This window comes from Limanda limanda, chromosome 4 (genome assembly GCF_963576545.1).
Source record: "Limanda limanda chromosome 4, fLimLim1.1, whole genome shotgun sequence".
Lineage (NCBI taxonomy): Eukaryota > Metazoa > Chordata > Actinopteri > Pleuronectiformes > Pleuronectidae > Limanda > Limanda limanda.
This window is the reverse complement of record NC_083639.1, coordinates 5684818-5705159: the sequence shown is the minus strand read 5'-3', so window position 1 is coordinate 5705159 and position 20342 is coordinate 5684818. Positions and strand designations below refer to the sequence as shown.

The following is a 20342-nucleotide window of genomic DNA, read 5'->3' as shown; positions in this document are numbered from 1 at the left end:
GGTGATCTTTTCATGCACATGCAGGCAGTTCAACTTGAGTCAGGAGCAAGTTTTTTCATGATCAGGAAACTACAAATGAAACGTGTCAGCAATAGATAACTTTATTGTGTCTTAATAGTTTAATTCTCTTTGGATGACATGTAGCGTTGTACTGAACAAATTGAATCATGTGCATTATGTCTTCAAAGCGAAAATAGATTATATTTTAACAAATCAGTCTTGTCTCTATATGAGCCCCAGGCCACAATCTGTTACAAGCAATTATTTAACATGAATACTGTAATAAAATTCCAAATCAGGGTGTGTATTATAAGTCAGTGTAAAACATGACTTTTTATTTCTTTCATTTCTTTTAATTTTTACAAAATTACCTATAGGAAGTATGTTTTTGCTGTTTTAAATATCAACATCTAATTGTGATATATATTGTGTCATATATTAATTCAATAAAATACACTGACAGTACTTGCTTAGCACCAAACAGCAGAAAGACAAAGTTAACATAATAAACTGAACATAGTAGTACAGTTAATAGTAGAGCTAATTTTGCGCTGTTTGCACAGCTTGGTACATCAACTAAAACAAATTAATATACTGATCTTTTTACTGATTGTTTCTTTAATTTATTGCAACTTTTACAACTTTTTCTCAAAACCATCAACCTCAGATGGCTCCACAATCTGTACAGCACATGACACTCTGTATCCTCAGAAAATACTCCACCAAAAATAAATCTGAGTGGAGATCCATGTTCCTCCAAACTGTAACTGTACAATACGGAGGAACCCAATGACAACGTAAAGTCAGACCAACATATGTTAATAGAGTTGTGTAGAAATGACCCCAACTGGTTCCACTGAGGTCAGGAGATCAATACATTTCCACACACGTCTCACTCTGTGAATAGTTGACAAGCGGAGAGCGTGGCTTTAATGCTCCGCTCTCCTGCCTCGCAGCTATAAGTGTCAAGCCGTGTGGACCTGATGGGTTATTTTCTACCTTCAGGAACAGCAGCTCATCCTGCGTCCACCTCAGACCTCATTAAGTCTCAATCCTAAAGACAATTAGGACAATCCAATAAGCTTTGCTGTAATGCCAACCTTATGCCAGGCCCCACAGCTCTCTTTGAGTGTCCGCACTGTCATGGCTGAGTTCAGCTACATAAACAGTATATCCTCAAACTGGACACGGCAGAGACAGAATATATTAGGAGGAGACGTGGATAAATTAAGCGAAGATTTACAGAGGGGAAATGGGAGCTTGTGCTGCATCTGTGCGGAGTAGGGATGGAGTTTCAGGGGTATTCTGGGCAGACACCAATAATTTTCCCCCAGCTGTTACGAGGTGACCACGGGGCTTTATATAAATCAAGGGACGGTCGTAGGATTCGCGCGGTGAGAGTTGAATAGAGAGCTGGAGGCATCCCTGTGAGCGTCCACACCGAACTGCCGGGATCAGATTACTCCAACTAGTATTCTCTCACTTCCAACTAAGGCCGTGGGCCGAGCGAGCCGTGCCAGTTGGTGTGCCCTTGAGTGAGACAGCGCCCCACTAAGCACATGTCGATCTGGGGATTACATTTAGGGGTTTAGGAGGGAAAAGGAGGTCGTAATCTGAAACTGTTGTGTCTTGTTGCTGTGCACTTTTCTTAATGCCATGCTGTCATGCAGCATGCGTTGGTATTGTATGACTGTTGCCCGAGGAAGTTCAGCTGGGGGAACTATTTTAGTCTCAGCAGATACAAGCTGCCCCATGTTTTGTTTCTCGCTGGTTTTATTATTATTATTATTTTTATTATTTATTTAAAAAGTATAGCACCGCAGCGTATTCTGCAGGTTTCACCGTCATTGTCTTTCCTGTGTGACAGACAAGAAACATTTAAAAACTTGCCAACGTTTCCACATTACATAAACAGAGCTGAAGGTATTAATAGAATAGTTCGACAATTAAGGAAATTTACATTTTTATTTGCTTGCTCTCACATTTGTACAGTGAATATGAAGCTAAAGCAAGCAGGCCATTAGCTTGCTTAGCGTTAGGAGTGTAAACAGAGAAACATATAGCTTTCCTGACTAGTTAAGAAAATCTGTCATCTTTATTTTGGCGAGATTTTAGTATCGTGCACTAAAATTTCAGCGAAGAAGACCAACAGGGTGAGAAACCGCAGCGTACAGTGGTCAGACGGGTTAGAAAGAAAGTGTGTAGAACGGTTAAAGTAGCATGGTAATTAACCCACGACCTCGTTCACCTATTCCACCTGCACAGTCTCTGCAGTGACAGAGAGATTAGATTCCAGATCATCCGGTGATAAACTAAAAATAAAGACAAACCACATCGCCACCAAGGCCCGACAGTCTCCTCATGAGACCACATTTGAAGTCACTTGATACAGATTTTTATTTGGATTTGTACATGTGCATAAATATCAAACTCTTAAACATGCCGGAATTTTCTCATCAAGATCCATAAATTCAGTGAAATCGTTGATTAAAACGCTTTTCTCTCGCAAAGTTTTCACCAAAATGTAATGGGTTCTTTCCTGATCCACAAATCATCCTTCCACCAAGTTTTGTGGTAATCCGTGTAACAGTTTTTACGTAATAATGCAAACTAACACACAAAAAGCACAGCTGGAAAAAGAACCTCCTCGGCAGATCTGTAAAAGAAAAACAACACAATTCATAAACTTTATTTTAGGAGGAATAAGGGCCTCACCCTAACCACACAACTTACCACCTGTCAAGTCTGATACCTGGTCAGCCTCTGATCCTTCAGCGCTTTTCAATCAGCCTCCTCTTCCCCTCTTCATCTCTCCACTTTCCCACACTTCCTCCTCTTCAACCTTCTCCGTCTTCTACCGCGGCTCCTGCTTATCTGTGTCTGGCGGCAGCGGCAAACGCGGTCACTGAGAAACGAGTCCCTATCAACAGCGTTCACAGTTTAAACGTCAGAGAGCTTTATATCAAAATCTGGGCTCATTAAACCGGTCAGAAGTTAGTGATAAGACACTTTTTTTATCTACAAGCATTTGTTAGCTCTACAAGCACTAATCTCTGCAGAGTGAGTCCTGGTATAATCAATGATCAATGACCAATGATCAAATATCGTTTGTTTGCTCTACGTTCAAGGGAAATAACAGTTCAGCGCTCATCACGCTCCAGTTAGAAATATATCGACACATTATTCTTCAAGCAGGTCAAACGCCGCGCTCTAGGAATAGATATTGATATGTTTCCCATGTGCCGTGTGTGTCTCTGTGCATATCTGCTATGCCAGCATGAAAATAGCTGGGGCTTATCCTGGTATTACCATGCCATTATGTTGCACTAATTAAAAAATAAAGCAGGTCTACTCCTGCCCGGCCGCTATTAGACAGTATTTAGCCTACAGGTTTGCTTTGAAACGCTCCCTCATTACAGGGCCTCAAAGAAATATCATACAATAGTGAGATGAAAAGGGCAATGCTTGAATGGAGTCTTAAAGGGGAGGCTGTACTTGGCCTTCAAGTATACATTCCTTCAGCTCAGTGCTTCCTCTGTGGTCCCGCTCCCCCTGGCCCACCCCCCTCCCACTCAAGACTCAGTTCCCACAGGGGACGCAGCCAAAGCAAACTCCTCCGACGAAGCCTCCCTCTCTTACCAGGGAGAGATAGACTCTCGCAGGGAGTGAGGGAGTGAGAGGGGGGGGGTTTGTCCTATCATCTGGCTCAATGAGACCTGCTAGGCAGTAGAATGTGTGAGGAGGGTGTTATGACTCTGTGGCCGTGCTATGTCTATGATGTGGTGGTGAGTAAAGCCCGTGCGGCTGCTCTCCTGTGAGGTCAGTGTCAGATTTAGCCAGCAGGTCCCTTGTGGTGTCTGGGAGTGTCTGTTTTCTGACTCTATTATGTCTAGCACTCGGAGCCTTCCTGGAGCTGCAAACCTCAGCGTAGAAATAGCAGCAGACGGACCCGACATCCTTTGTCGGGAAAACAACAGTCACGTCAGTAATTACAGAGTCTGATTACACCAGAGCAGCAGTTTCTCAGTAAACCACTGGCCTTGAGTCAGGCAGGTGAGGGGTCGAGTCACCGCCGCTGAGCCGCACACGCAGCCAGCGGGAGGTCTGGGGTTAGGAGACGGTAGCTAAAGCAAACAGTAGCTGTGGTGTGCATGAATGGGTGTGTGTAATGTGGTGACTGGTTAGACAGGTAGAGACATTTGTGAGTCAGGGAGATGTGAGGGGAGCGTCCAGACAAACACGGCACTTACACCTGAAGCTACTCGGCCTGCAGTTCAACAGCACTTTTAATTCGTCAATATAGCAGTGCAATTAATTATTATTCATAGCAATTGATTGACATAATGATCAAATCAAACAAAAATAAGATTAGCAATCTGATTTATTTAGTTACGTGTTCTTGATTTCATCAGGAAGGTCCAATCGAGATGTAATATCTCCTCTGCTAGGGAGTGTCAGTCAAATGTTGGCTATAATAAAAAAAATAATCTTTTATTATTATAATGTATAAAGTGATAATATGGAACCATCCTGACATTGTGAAAGAGGCTGAATCTGCAGCTCTTCTTCTCTTTATGAAGCTCTACAGCACGGTTTACCTCTGGTTTTCCTGTTTTGGTTCAAGCTCACGGCTCTATAGCATTATTTTTTTTATTTTCATCTGGTAGCTGTTTTACGTGAAAAACATAAATAATGACATGGAAACTAATAATTATGAATAACAAAACAACTAACAAAAATAATTAGTAATAATAATAACCAGCTCTGGAGCTTAAAGAAATGTATAAGTGTTAAGATGGCCGTGAAGGAAAGCTCTAATAATGAGGGGGGGGCAAAGTATTCTGCAGTTAAAGGATCTTTTTTTGTAGTAATCTGTGGGGGGTCGGCACTCGATTTATGGTTTAGTCCATAAAATGCCATAACAATTTTTTTTTTAAACTTCACTATTTCCCATCAGATGATTTGTTCTGTTTCATTAACGTTCAAAAAAACTCCAAAATACTCCACATATAATAATTGAAATTGTTAAAACTTAATGTTAACATTTTAAAACATCAAACCAGAGAATAACTATTATTTTTGCTTGATCAATGACCTGAACACTTATCATAACCAGTAAAGCTCCTGCTGTCATTATTAAAGCTCTTTAAACAGTTGACTATTGAAATACACTTTTTTCAGAACTGCAGCCGACTTCAGTTTCTGTGGTTTCAGATCTGTGGTGCCAGACCTGACTAACACACTGTACCAGATACACATATGCAGGTCTACACCCACATCCCCCTGACTACCCACACAACACCCACACATTGCTACATGCACACACACACACACACACACACACATTCACATTCACATTCACACAGCATCTGGATTTTAAAAAAAAAGCTGTGAGACATGATTCATTACCGACCAGGCTTCTCGCTTAATGCTAAATGAGGTTTGTCATTTCCATCTTGAGGTGATTACTGTACACAGCGATTAAGCTTTCACAACTACATGCAACCCTGCAGGAGTGTTTCCATTGAGGATTTCGAAGGTACACAGAGTAATCATTTGTCTTAAATCGCACATGCAGACGAGGATATGGGAGTGTTTGCCTCTCCTGAAGGCAGAATGTCATAGTAGTGAGTAAGAGCGAGGCAGGCAGGTCTGCGCTGGCCTCTGCGCCTGCCTAGGTAAACATATCCTCTGTCTGACAAGTGCAGACCTGAGGGCTGAGGAGGTTAGCTATCTCAACACACGACCCTGGAGCTTGTCTCTCACACACACAGACGATATAAAATATACGAGAAAGAAGCTCCTGAGATTCAGTGTTTTGAGGCAGATGTGTCCCTCCCCAAAGTACAGTCTGCCTCATGCATCTGCAGCCCTGCATTAACATGCATCCCTCTCTGCACACTGCAACGTGATGGTCTGTCGGATCGGAGTGCAATTACTTTAATTCGTCTCCATCTCTGTCCACCGCCGTCTGCTTCTGTATCGCAATATTTCTGTGGTTCTGGGAGTCGATCTGCTCCACCTGACGGCGCCTCTTCTGCCTGGCAGGGAGCAATGTAGCCCTACTGGCTGCCAGCCAGACCAGCTTGAGTGTCTGCTCAGCTCAAAGCCCTGCGCGCACGCTAACACACACATACACACACACACACACACACACACACAGGGACTTGCCAAGCTCAGAGACTGAACGCTTACACAGACACATCTTCTATATCCTCCTTCCCTCCCTGTGACTTCTCCACTGTTTTCTTTTTCTTCTGTTTTCCACCTCACTGTGACTCTCTGCTCTTGTCCTGCAAATATTAACTAAGGCTGAGTTGAAAAACAAAAGAAAATAATTTGTGGACACACTCATGTTCTGACACATCCACGCGTTGCTTATGAATGATACCATTTACAGTCACACAGGATCATTTTTAGAAGTTGTGGGCTCTTGAAATCTCCACAGTGCTCCGTGATGTAATATCTGCACTTTATCTCTGCAGAGGATGATGATGATTAACCATCTATTCTCTCTCCTCTTCCCACAGTCTCCCAGCCCAGTCGCAGCCAAGAGGTCCAAATTCGACAAATTGCAATCTCCGTCAGCCGAAAAAGACAGGAAACCCGACTGGTTACAGTCCCTGTCCAAGTCTGCACACAAGGTGAATCGTCGTGGACTCATCTAAATGTGACCTCATGTTTCAGTCTTGTTGACTGAAGAGATCACAGCTAATATAATGTTCCAGAGGTAGTTTATTGTGGGTTGATCCGAGCTTGATGTTTCATTTGTTGTTCCAGGATCTGAAACAAGTCCAACTGAAACAGAGGCCCTCTGCTTTCCGCCCCTGGTCTCCCAAAGCTGCAGAGAAAGAGAAACCAGCCTCTCAGAGTGAGGTGGAGAGGTGAGTCATCTGAAAGCTCTCACAGTTTCACTTGTACAGACATAATATCTGAACTCAGTAGAGCGAAATGTTTTAAATCTACCTCCACTGCTTCCATAGGTCGTACTCTAAGAGTCAGGAGGCTTTGACGCATCCTAATCTGACACCGGCTCCCCTGGTCCATCCCAGGGAGAGCCACACTCCTGGCAGGGGACTGACAGCCATTTCCAGGCTGCCACAGGAGCTGCATAATGGAGACGTACAGCCTGCAGCAAAACCGGCCCCGTCCAGTCCCAGCAAACCAGCTGACAGCATGGACACCGATGGAGAGATTGATGTGGACGACTTCAGTGATCGTGAGTGCCACCCATCACATGGAATGAAACTGAGAGAATTTATCCCTCACAGGAGTCGGCCTATATAACACACATATTTTACAGTTACAACTTTTATCACACATGATCCCCACTGGAAATGAGCCATGGGAGTGCTGGTCTGGGGGTGACTCCTGTGCAAATACGCCACCAGGTGTCCAAAGGAAGAAGTGCAAGAGAAAATAGAATTTTAGATTTTGGCTGTTATGTAGCTTAAAAAATGGGATGTAAAGGCTGAGTAGCAGAACTCATTTGAAATAAATACAAATATGATTAAATAAAATATAGCTATATCCACACACATGGATTAAGTGCTGTGGAAACCCTTGTAAAATTGGGCAGAGCTTGAAATGATTTATCAATACAGTAGAAAGATAAATAAAATGGATAAATGGTTGAAATATTTAGCTGAAAATAAGAAACAACAAAAGAGCACATTTACATTTTGCCTACTTCTTTGAGAAATGTCACAACATTCGTACACATTTGACTTTTCTAATATGAAATCTCTTTATCTCCCTAGCTCCAGAGCCACCCTCCTCCCTAGCTTCTCCTCCATCCGCCTGTACCAGCGTGTCTCAGACTCTCACCCCTCAGAGTGTCCCTCGAGCTCAGGAGGGACCTGTCTGGCTGTCAGGGCCTGTTTGCCCAGACATGGACTCCCTGAGACAGATGCTGTACGCAGGCCTGGACAACAAAGAAGCTCGTGAGAAACTGCTGCAGGAGATTGTCAAGATGAGAGTGAAGCAGGAGGAAAAGCTGGCAGTTGCTGTGCAAGCTAAACGCAGCCTACAGCAGGTAAGACAGCTCTGTTCTTGTGAAGTACTACACAGTGATCTGTTCATGAATATCAGTGTCTCAAACATGAAATTATTCCGGTGTTTCTCACAGGAATTGGAGTTTGTGAGGGTGGCTAAGAAAGGACGCCTTCGTGAGGCCATTGAAGCCAAGCGCAACCTGCGAAAGGAGATCGAGCGCCTTCGTGTGGACTGGGAGAGGAAGATGAGGGATGCAGAGGAGTCGTGTGAGCGGCTGAAGGGAGAGCTGGAGAGAGAGAGGCAGCTGCGAGTCTGTGACAAAGGCTGTGAGGCAGAGCGTCTCCGGGTCAAGTACTCCACTCAGGTGAGACGTCTGCAAGATGCCCGACCACCAACAGATTATGGATCACATCCTGTACATGTGTTTCATTTACTCTAACTGCTGTCTGTTGTGCTTTGCAGATTGAAGAGCTTCACGTGCAGCTCCAGCAAGCAGAGTCCGACCGCGAACAGCTGAGGCAGGAGCTCCATCAGGAGAGAGAAGCCCGGCAGAGCCTGGAGAGCGTTGTTAAAGACCTGCAAATCCAGCTGGCGCTGCAGGCCGTCGGCAGCCCCCCCGGAGACCCCAGCGACGCAAACACAGATAAACACAGACAGAGCGCACAACTCACCAACGGATCCTAAAGTTCCACATTCAGAACTGGAGATAAGGACTCAAAACAAAAGGAGTATGATTAATGGACTTTGTTGCACCTCCTGTTATTGAAAAGAGACTCGACAGTGGCAGTTTTGTAAGAGGAAAAAAAATCTGTCATATATAATATGATATGATATTACATGATGTTATTATGACAATATATGAATATAATGAAATGAGCTGGAAAGTAGCATGATGTCTCAGCATGTTGTCGAGCATTAGAAAGACTTCTTCAGCGATGAACACATCTCTCCAGTGACGTCAGACACCTGGCGCTGTCCACGGACTCTATTTTGGTATAAGCTATTCTACGATGTGCAAATATAGCCACATAACACTACTTGAATATGAAGGGAAGGAACAAGTTGCGCCTGGTGAAACACGATCAGATGACGAAACTCTCGGTGCCACAGAATATTGGTACATTCAAAGGTGTCATTGCAGACCACTGGAAACAAGAGACACCAGTTTACCACTATTTACTTTTAATATCCGCTTGCTTTTTATAACTGTGTAGAGGATGTACTTTTTAAGAAATATTGCTTGCGCAGCACTGTTATTCCACAGGCAAGAAAAAAACATCCATATTCAAACATGTACGCGTGTATACGAGCTTGTCTACCTTTTGTATTTTATAAACCTGAAGTATTGGAGGTTACGTGGGCTGCCTTCAGGTCCACCACTGTTTTATGCTTTAGATATTTTATGGAAGTGTTACTTTTTAATATTATGACGCAACTTTATTTGTTCTTTGAACATTGATTTTTTCCAGTAATGTTTTTTGCAACCAAATCATGTGATTAATAGTTTAAATTCTTGCCCACAATAGTGCAGATAAGTCTACAGATGCCCTTCTAAAAGAAAAGAAAAAAACTTCGACGGCTGCCTGTATTTGTTGAAATGCGGTACTTCTGATTTTCTATTGAGTATTGTAAAATAATTTATATTCTATAATAATTTGCTGCCTATTAACAGAAAGCATTCATTTTTAGTCACTGGTTTTAGGCTCTTAAATCAACAAATGCTGTTTATATGAACAACATTTCTACATATATACAAAAAATGGATATATATTTTTTTACTTTAAGAAAAGGAATTGCACTTTTTAAAGAAAAGAACCTTGCATTGTGCATTGTACTCCCTGTTACTTTTTTTTCAAATCACAAGTTAACATGAACTTGGAATTTAAGCATACTTTCCCTCAGTATCCTCTGATGTACATACAATGATATTGTAAATAAGATATTTGTTGGTATGTTTGCTTGCTCCAGACTTAAAATGATTACGAATATTATTTCTTGCTCTTACTTGAAACCAAAAAGAGACTATATTTGGATTTGCAATTTCAATGTCGTATCCCTGAATATCATTGCAATCACAGGGCATTTACCAGAATGGGTGGTAAACCATAAATATAGTCACGAACTTGACCTATCAGTAGAGTTTGTAGATTTGAAACAGATTATAATTTCTCCCTTGATTTTGTTTATTTGAGAAGAATCTTTATTATTTGATGAATTATAGAGTATATATTACACCACAGACCAAAAACTGAATAATGGATTTGAATTCTCTGCACCTCCAACCTCCCTTCAAATAGAGTAGAAGCGACACCTTTTCGTGGTTTAAACTTTAGGTGCTCTCGTATATATATAAATATATATATAGACAAGAAACACTTTTATGTCTTATCATTATGATACCCTCGCTCAGTATTTGTTGGGTACAGTGTAATAGCAATATCCATTTTGTTAGCTGATACTGTTGTAGTTTTGGTTTGGAAGTGAGGTTTCACTTGCCTCTTACAATGTTTTTGTTTTTCCTTCGAAAAACTTGTATAATACCCATTAAAATCTAAATCAATCCTACCATGTTCTGAGGAGTGTTTTTCTTTTGTACCACAATAGAACCAGTGATTGTGCATATTCCTGGTTGTGTTTTAAGCCGTGCCATAAGCATGAGCTCCAATGAAGGCTCCATCAATTATTGAATGGATTCTCATAAAATTTTGTAACGATTCTCATGTTCCCCAGGGTAATAAATGTGACCAGGTATGCAAAGGACTATGCTGATCATCTGACCTTTCCTCCAGTGCCAGCAGCAGGTTGACCTTTCTGTTTGAAGTGAAATTTATAACCAAGAAATATTGACGATACAAATGAAGCCTAAATGTCCTGTATGCAAACGCCAACATCTTGCGCATACGGAGCCGGAGTCTGTGCAGTAGTGATTGGACCCTAACCCTAGCCCTTACTGGGAAAACATGCACCTTAATGTACATCAGTGTAATATGAACTACCTAAAATCACAAAAACCATCTTTCAGACCAATTTAACTTTTTATTTCCATGTTCCATCCGCTAATATGGAGGAGGTCAGGTTTATGACTTGGCAGCCAGTCACTAGAAGGGCTTTGGTTTGGGAGCTGTCATGTTTATATATAAATTCAGTCAATGGGGGGAATATGTTAACATTTGAGCATTTTCATTTTAAATGAACATTTTATCAAATCTATTATGCAACTATTGTCAATGATAAAAAATATCCTCAGGGGGAAAATGTCTGTTGTGTCATATCACCCCATAAACTATTAATTTATATAATGAAATAAATGTGTATATTGTCTCATCTTAAAACACAAAGACTAACAGAAGACTGAGGTTTTCATATGTGCATACAGGAGCACTAAATTAAAACGGAAAGTTTGAAATACCAATTATAGTAACTCTACTATATATTTTTTGATTAACAGTGAATCTCCTTTTATATGCAGTAGTAACATGATGTAGATTAATGTGTACATGTACTGTGTGTCTCTCAGTTTCCTCTAGGGGGAGATATTTGCATACAGTTGAAGACTGTTTTTTTTCCTGCTTGTTAATCAATTGCAAAAGTGTGATATATTGTAAATCCTTATACAGTCTGTCCCTACACAGCTTATTCAAATAATATGATTTCTATATACCCTATAATGATAGAGACTGCTATAAGTGTAGTCAAATTAACTCATGAACCATTCCTCTTCATCTCTGGTTTCTCAGAGGCTTACTGGTTGCGTGGAAATCCCTCCATGAGAGCAGGGCTGAAGCCTCACTCCAGGATTAAAGCTTGAGGAAGATTTAGTGACACATGTTGCACACTTCCTCTCTGCAAACCTTCTCGCGGTGAAAGAGAGAAATAAATAAAAAAGACTCTATGGCTGGATCACTGAGCACAGGAGGATGAGGAATGAAGCTTCAGAATGGGAATATTGTTCCCTGACCCTTTGTGGGAGGATTTTACCTGGTAGATATGCTGAGACTTTAGAAGCTGCATGAAAGACGCTGTCCTGAGAACTCACTTTTTCTGAAGAGCCCAGCAGAATGAGGAGGAAGGTGGGTTCATGTGGAGTGAATGGGACTGGATAGTTGGACTCAAATCTACGATTCAGGGATGAACATCAACCCAGGAATGGCCCCTCTGTCTCCAGGACTGAGTGGCAGCCCGCCGCTGTCCTCCATGTCGCCCAAGAAGACCACCCTCCAGTCCCTGGGGTCTCTGTCATCAGGAATGTTCTCCCCCTCGCTGGCTAGGGGCTCCAGCCATCAGGTGAAAGAGGCCTCGAGCCACTTGAACTCCCCCAGCCAGTCCATCATGAGCTCACCAAAACTCTGGCAGAAAGCATCCATATCTAGATTGGCAGAGGAGTTTTTCTGGATCGGGGGCAGCATGGTTGCACAGCCTAAATGGAGGCTGGGTCAAATAGGTAAGACGGTTGACTCATAAAATGATTTTGCCTGAAAACACTCACATTAGTGCAGAATATTACTAAAATCTGCTGCAAACTAAAGAGGTTTATTTCAAACGTATGACATTACTGTGATATTTTAAAACCCAAACCTGTCAATTTGGGATTTTTTACCGTGTTATGCTCTTGTAAATGGCCACAATTTGGTCATTTCCATTTATAACAGAAGAGAAAAGCAGGGGAGCTGGGAAGCCTGTGAGTAGATAATGGGCATATGGAGAGTAGACAATCCTTTAGGATTAGCCTGAATGATGTGCCAGGTTGCGTCACGTATCTGAGCTTCAGATTACAAACAAAGGTTACCTGCTCTCGGCAAACAAAACAAATGCAACGCTTCACCGTGAAGACGGGTGGCCTGGGCCTTAGAATAAAATAGTTGGATCGGACATACTGTATAACCATTGAAGCACCCTTCAGATTTCAACAAAGCCGAGCGGAGATATAATTTAAACCGTTGCGAGGCGGCTGATAATTGATTGGTTTGGGTTTTCAGACAATCATCATTTGAGGCCTGTGTGTCTTTTCCCTCTTGTGCCTCTTATCATCAACACATTAACATCTCCTTAAATCCATTTGTGACGCAGCCTATAATCTCCTAAACAAGAGCTACATGGTAAACCTCCACTTGGCTCGGCTGCTTCATGGATGGTTTTCAATTAGTCATAATGTCTCTGTGCTACTAACACGTGTAGGTCCGCTGCAATTTCTCACATACTATCTCAACAGAGCTGTAATGCCACTTTTGGTTTAATCACTTAATTGCTAAATGGACAATATTAAACACAAACATGCTACATTTCAAAATTGAATCTGATATTTGGGTTAGAGTTAGACTGTACTGACCATTGATAACAAATGTCTCCTTTTCGCTCATGCAGTGGAGAGGTGTATGTGCACCATGCAGGCTGGCACTCAGATGACCAAAATGAAGGGGAAGAAGAAAGGTCTGGTCCGCTTCTTCTACCTGGACGAGCATAAGTCCTGCATCCGATGGCGGCCATCCAGGAAACACGACAAGGCCAAAAGTGAGCCATCATCACCCTGAATTCAGAGAGCTGCACATCGCAATACTCATTACTCAGCCGTATGCAATTTGTGGATGGAAACTCTTTAGCACTGAACACATGATGAGATTGTAGATGCTGTAAAATCGCCATCACTAATCGACCAATTAGACCTATCAAAGATTAGGAGAAGAATAAATAGACTGAACCTTCTCCCAGTGGGGCTGCAGAATCGTGTGGTCCTTCCCTCTGTTCTGGTTAAGCTTGCACGTTAACCTCATACTGTATTTTGAAAGGCACCAAAGTAGAGGCATCAACAAATACTCTGATCCCTCTGACCGAAAATGTATTTAATAAATATAAAAACCAGTATTTGCTCATAAATGTAATAATAGTAAAATTGTACTTTTATGTTTAATCGGAAAAGATGCTTTAAAAAGCTTGCTGAGCAGCTGCTGGTTTGATATATTGGTTGTTAATATTTCATTTCATATGAATATGTAAGGAATATCATTTTGTCAAAGCATGCCTAAACTCTATATGTATATAATCCATCACAAATCTGTCTTAATAATCCCGTATATTTTAACAAAGAAACTGTACATTACATCCATAATTGAAGATATAAATAAAAACATTGACAGGGTTTCTGCAGGTTTCGACCTTCAACAAGTCGAATTTAAGGCTATTTAAGACCATGATGGATACAATTTAAGACAAATGTGAAAATTCTGACAAAGGTGTTTGTAGATCAGTGATCACACTTCCTTCCTCCGTTTCAGTAACTATTGATTCAATCCATGAAGTCTGTGAGGGGAAGAAATCAGAGATCTTCCGGAGGTACGCGGACAACCGTTTCGACCCAAACTGCTGCTACAGTATTTACTATGGGGAGCGAGTGAAGTCCCTGGACCTGGTCTCAAATAACGCAGAGGAGGCCCGCACCTGGATCTCTGGGCTGAAATACCTCATGGCTGGGATCAGTGATGAAGACAGTCTGGCCCGGCGGCAACGGACCCGTGATCAATATCCTTTTTTCAACCCAGCAGGCACATGTTCAATCTCTCAATGACAAGAGTTTTAAACCCGTCATTCCATTTTAAACTGGTCTATCAGCCTAAAAGTGATGACAAAAACATTCTGAACTTAACAGCTGGACAAATCATACAGGAAGTTAAGAATAGTCAAAACATGTGAACTTACCAGATCCTGATCCTTGTTCCTTAACTGCAGCCTCACGTGGCTACAGCAGACTTTCTCTGAGGCCGACAAAAACGGAGACGGCACCTTGAGCATCGGAGAAGTTCACCAACTTCTCCACAAACTCAATGTGAATTTACCCAAACAGAAAGTCAAAGAGATGTTTCAAGTAAGACTCACATCCACCATCGATGCTACCTCTGAATGTTTGCATGTTTAGTAATCTAGTGAGACTAATGTCCTAGCCACTGGGGCTGCATGCCTGCGAAACATAATTAAGCTACATGATGTAGCTGCTGACTTAGAACTAAGCTAACAAACTCAGACGCAAACAGTTCTGTGAGGCTGCGAAGCTACACTGAGCAACACCTCTGCTATGCCATGGCAATCTTATTCATAGTTTTTAATGCATTCCAGTCTGCACCAAGGTAGGCGGACAAACAGACCAACAATCCCAATAACAGACCCACACTATGCTGCTAGCATGGCTGAGACAAAAGAATTGAGATGGAGCCAGCACAAAAATATGTATAGACAGTTTTTTGGCAGGACTGAGTGTCACAGGAAGACCATATGACCACTGCTGAACAGATGGCTTCAGCGGCACTGCAATGTTTTCTTAGTTCTGTAGCTCACTATCCTGGCTTCCTGATGATGATAGCATCATCATGTTTGATGTTGACAGACATATATCCTTCTGATGGGTGCTGTATTTTCTTTGGCAGGGTGGTTACATCAGATCACACATACGGAGAGAGTTGACTCTGGCTGATTCAACACTTTTGTCTCTATCTGTAGGAGGCAGACACAGACGACAACCAAGGCTCTCTGGGCTTTGAAGAATTTTGTTTGTTCTACAAGATGATTTCCACACGCAGAGACCTCTATCTGATAATGATCTCCTATAGCAACCAGAAAGAAGTCATGGATATCCGCGACCTTGCACGTTTCCTGGAAAATGAACAGAAGGTATCAAAAACTGAGTAAAAAACATCACGATTATTTACATCAATGAGGATGATTTCTTATGGTGTTTATTCCACAGATGCGAGGCCTGGCCAAAGAGTATCTAGTTGACATAGTGGCAAAGTTTGAGCCATGTCCTGAGAACCTGCAGCGTACGGTACTGGGTATCGATGGTATGTCGAATGCACACATTTGCATTACATCACATCAAGGCTCAAATAAAACCACTGGTCTGAAACTTTTTTTCACTTTAGGTTTCACCAACTATATGCGGAGTCCAGCAGGTGACATCTTCAACCCTGAGCACAATCAGGTGAACCAGGACATGACACAGCCTCTGTGTAACTACTTCATTTCCACATCACACAACACCTACCTGACAGGTGACCAGCTACTGTCTCAGTCCAGGGTGGAAATGTATGCCTATGTTCTCCAGGCAGGCTGTCGATGTGTGGAGGGTAAGAGCCTGAAAAAGCAGAGGCTCAGCTATCATTATGGTAACTTCATCTCAACAGAGGCCTCACAGTCCAGGTAATGCAATTTCTCTCTGCTCTTTCAGTGGACTGCTGGGATGGACCCGATGGAGAGCCCATCATCCACCATGGTTACACCTTGACATCAAAAATCCTCTTCAAAGACGTTATTGAAACGATCGACAAATATGCCTTCACAAAATCACAGTGAGTTTCACAACCTTTAACAGTGAATAGCATCAGTAATTCAAGTAATACCCCCTCAACCCTCTATCCCAGGTACCCAGTGATCTTGTCCATAGAGAACCACTGCACTGTGCCTCAGCAGAAAAAGATGGCTGAGTACCTGAGAGAAGTGCTGCAGGACAAACTGGACCTGTCCACAGTCAACATGCAGGACTGCAAGAAGCTGCCCTCCCCTGAGATACTGAAAGGAAAAGTTCTAGTCAAGGTAAAGTTGTTGTCAGCAACACATGATATTCTTTATTAAGTGACAAACGAGACAAAAGAACTAAGTGCCTACTAATTGAAATGTTTTGTGTCAGGGGAAAAAGCTACCGGCAAACCTCGACCCCGATGCTGAGGAAGGTGATGTGTCTGATGAAGACACTGGTGATGATGATGAAGAGGATGAAGACGACGATGAGCCACAGGCAAGTGAAACATGGATTGATTGATAGATGGTTGGTAGGTTGGTTGGGTTAGGGTTGATAGCTGGTTGGTTGGGTTCGTGCTGGTTGGTAGGAAGGTAGGTAGATGGGTGGGTTGGTTGGTTGGTTGGTTGGTTGGTTGGTTGGTTGGTTGGTTGGTTGGCTGATTGATTGATTGAATGGTTGGTTGGTTAGTCAGTTGGCTGGATGGTTGGTAACTAGGTAGGTGGGTAGATGGGTGGGTTCATTGGTTGGTTGATTGATTAGTTGGTTAGTTGGCTCGCTAATATTTTATCTTTGACTGTTCCAGGATGACAATAGTGTTACTTCTAAAGATCAACATAAGAAGAAGAAGAGACGATTTGGCAGATCGATCATGAGGAGCTTCAAACGAAAGGTTGACAAATATTTTCAAATGCTTTTTAACGATCGTCCTCCCAATTAATCCTTAAACAAATGAAAATGCAAATAATACATTTGACAGCTTACTATTTAGACTATATTATAAAATGTGTATTTTTCAGAGGAAAAAGGGAATTCGAGTGAAAAACAAGTCAATGTCTGAGGGAGAATCAGACAGCAGCAGGGAAAGGACCCAAATTGTTTACCACCCAAAGTAAGACTATTAATCATTGAATTTAGATGCTTTAGTAATCTAATGTTCCTTGTATAGTTTGCTCAGTTACGTACTGTGTGTCTGTAAATGTTCCATAAGGAAGAGGAAAACAATGAGGCTGTCTCGAGCTCTGTCCGACCTGGTCAAATACACAAAATCTGTTCGTGTCCACGACATAGAAACACAAGGTAAATACAAAAGAAATTAAAGTGAACATCCAAGTTGTTTGCATATATTTATTATAAATAAATGTGACTATTCATTGTAAGTTTTGAGACTGGATGCTTGATGCTGTTTTTGTCTCTGGTAGCGTTATTGAACAGTTGGCAGGTATCGTCCCTCAATGAGACTGTGATGAACCAGATCTTACAGCTGAAGCCAGGTGAGCTGGTGCGTTTCAACCAGCGCCAGCTCCTCAGAGTCTACCCGTCCAACTACAGAGTGGACTCCAGCAACTTCAACCCTCAACCATACTGGAATACAGGATGCCATATGGGTCAGAACATAAGAGATCATAGCAGTGCCTCAGTAAAAAACTAAACAATAAGATTTCAGTTTTTTTATTGTTGCAGCTTTTCATTTTTTTTTGTTTGTTTGATTTTAGTTGCGATGAACTATCAAACAGAGGGACGCATGCTCGAACTGAACCGAGCCAAGTTCTCAACCAATGGAAACTGTGGTTATATCCTGAAGCCTAAGTGCATGTATAAAGGTATGTGTATGATGCGGTTTGTGAGGAGTGAATGGCAGCTGTCATTATGTCAAGACGTGTGAAGATTTTTTGTTTTGATCAGCTGCCTTCAACCCCACGTCGGAGGATCCTCTGCCGGGATGCAGAAAGACACAGTTAGTGATCAAGATCATCAGTGGACAGCAGCTTCCCAAACCTAAAGACTCCATGTTTGGGGACAGAGGAGAGGTGAGGTCAAAAAATATCAGACGTGGAAAGATTATTATGAACCCTGAAAAACTTTTCTCTAAATCTCTAAAATCGACCCCATGTTTTTTAAACTTTCAGATTATTGATCCCTTTGTAGAGGTTGAGATCATCGGTCTAAGTAATGATTGTTCCAAGCAGCAGACCAGGGTCGTGGATGATAACGGTATCTGTGCACATTAAAATTCAGGTCAGGCCTTACCAAGCTTGTGCTTTTCAGTTTGTGTAACCGCCCTTCTATCGTCACACAGGTTTCAACCCGATGTGGGAGGAGACCCTCGTCTTCAATATTCAGATGCCACAGATCGCCCTGGTGCGTTTCCAGGTGTGGGATCATGATCCCATTGGGCAAAATTTCATTGGACAGAGGACTGTGGCTTTCACCAGTATGATGCCAGGTACATGACATAGAAAGATCTTTGCTCTCAGTAAAAGTTCAATTAATTATACAAGACTCTGCAAGAAGTTGCTGCACCTAGCTAAGAAAAAGTCTCACACAAACCCTTAAACTATTATGAAGACATTTGTTATGCTAAATTTGCAGGTTATCGGCATGTGTACCTGGAGGGGATGGCAGAGTCATCCATTTTTGTTCATGTTGCTATCTATGATTTGTCAGGAAAGGTGAGCAGTTTCCAAATTCTAAACATTCATATCTTATTTCAGTTTAATTTTAAAAAGTATATCTTAAAACCTTTCTGTGTCCTCTACAAAACAGATCAAACCCTCTAATGCAGTGCAAGCTGCCAGAAAACACATCAAGAAAGCAGCTCAGAAGCACATGAAGGGTCCTCCACGGCAGACGTCTCTGGACTTCTCCGTCCAGTCCTCGGAAGATGGACGTGCTCTCTATTTCCGCAGGGATCTGGATACCATCTCTCAGGACAGCAGGAACGGGGAACTGTCCTTCCTGGCACAAGGGCCAGCAGCCAAGGGTGCCATCCACAAAGGGGCCATGAGCGAGCCAGTGAGGCGAGCTCACAGAGTTAAAATTCATGAACCAGCCGAGACAAGGAGAGGAATCTTCAGCCGGATGTCCTCCACTGACTCCCACCACATGGGGGCTGCTCCCTGTGTGATAGCCGAGAGCTTTGACCTTGAGACCTCTTCCCAGGCTTCGTGTCCAGACGGTCCTGCTCCCGACAGCCAAAATCTAATTCAAGAAGAAGCTGAGAATGAACTTCACGAACCTCCAGAGTCAAGCTGTGCAGAGCAGGAGACCGTTCAAACATTAGAACAAGAGGAGCCTAAACAATCAGACAAATTACCAGTAGAACCAGAAACTGGTAAAGGACCTGAAAAAACACCACAAACTCAGACTTTGACTGATTCACTCCCTCAGCATCGACCTGTGCCACAGCCTCTTTCCAAGCCTGAAGCCAAATCTACTCCTCCTATCCCTCCACCTTCCCCTGCCAGGGTAAGACGGACCCTGGAGGCTCCATCCACCCCCCGGCCATTTACCCTGATGGGGACAAAGGCCCGCTCACGTAGTTGCCCTCGAAAACCAACTTCCTCCCCTCACATGGCCAACCAGAAACCTGATCTCCAATGGCAGACGCATCAAGCACCAAAATATGGCAGCTACAGTAACCGTTTGAAACAGGTACCCAATGGTCTCTGCCTGTCGGACAGCACATCAGGCGGCAGCAGCGGCGGCAGCACAGACAGCCTGGAGTTTGTACCCTCCTGTGTGCCAGCTGACACAGGGCAGCGTGAAGGGACTCTGCAGAGGGAGATGAGGAACCTGTTTGACGAAAAGATTCGAGAAATCCACTGTAAATCGCCACTTTTTCCCGATGGTGAGTCATGAATCAATTGTGATTCATATTTGGAAATTAAATTAAAAACAGATACAAATGTGGTTGCAATAAATCCTGTTCTTAGTTTTTAACTTCTGTGTATGCTTCAGATCATACGGAAGATTAGATTTGAGACTTCAGAGACATTATTTTCCTTCAGATGAGGAAGACGAGCAACAATGAAAAAACAAAGGAGTGCACGATGACAAACAAAAG

The 20342-nt window shown here is 42.5% G+C and overlaps 1 protein-coding gene across 1 annotated transcript in view; it reads left to right on the top strand.

Moving 5' to 3' along the window:
* Positions 1-20253, top strand: part of plch2b (phospholipase C, eta 2b) — a 41022-nt gene extending 20769 nt beyond the window's left edge. Inside the window, exons 2-27 of the mRNA XM_061069173.1 lie at positions 6531-6644; positions 6781-6884; positions 6984-7219; positions 7761-8035; positions 8129-8359; positions 8458-8662; positions 12362-12436; positions 13357-13503; positions 14265-14508; positions 14722-14851; positions 15481-15651; positions 15728-15821; positions 15903-16106; positions 16208-16328; positions 16401-16572; positions 16667-16774; positions 17296-17387; positions 17487-17575; positions 17698-17883; positions 17992-18099; positions 18182-18306; positions 18406-18490; positions 18576-18722; positions 18869-18948; positions 19043-20126; positions 20237-20253. Of these exons, the coding sequence (XP_060925156.1) occupies positions 6531-6644; positions 6781-6884; positions 6984-7219; positions 7761-8035; positions 8129-8359; positions 8458-8662; positions 12362-12436; positions 13357-13503; positions 14265-14508; positions 14722-14851; positions 15481-15651; positions 15728-15821; positions 15903-16106; positions 16208-16328; positions 16401-16572; positions 16667-16774; positions 17296-17387; positions 17487-17575; positions 17698-17883; positions 17992-18099; positions 18182-18306; positions 18406-18490; positions 18576-18722; positions 18869-18948; positions 19043-20126; positions 20237-20253 (4644 nt within the window). The remainder of the gene's footprint in view (positions 1-6530; positions 6645-6780; positions 6885-6983; positions 7220-7760; positions 8036-8128; positions 8360-8457; positions 8663-12361; positions 12437-13356; positions 13504-14264; positions 14509-14721; positions 14852-15480; positions 15652-15727; positions 15822-15902; positions 16107-16207; positions 16329-16400; positions 16573-16666; positions 16775-17295; positions 17388-17486; positions 17576-17697; positions 17884-17991; positions 18100-18181; positions 18307-18405; positions 18491-18575; positions 18723-18868; positions 18949-19042; positions 20127-20236) is intronic.
* Positions 20254-20342: the final 89 nt, after the last annotated feature.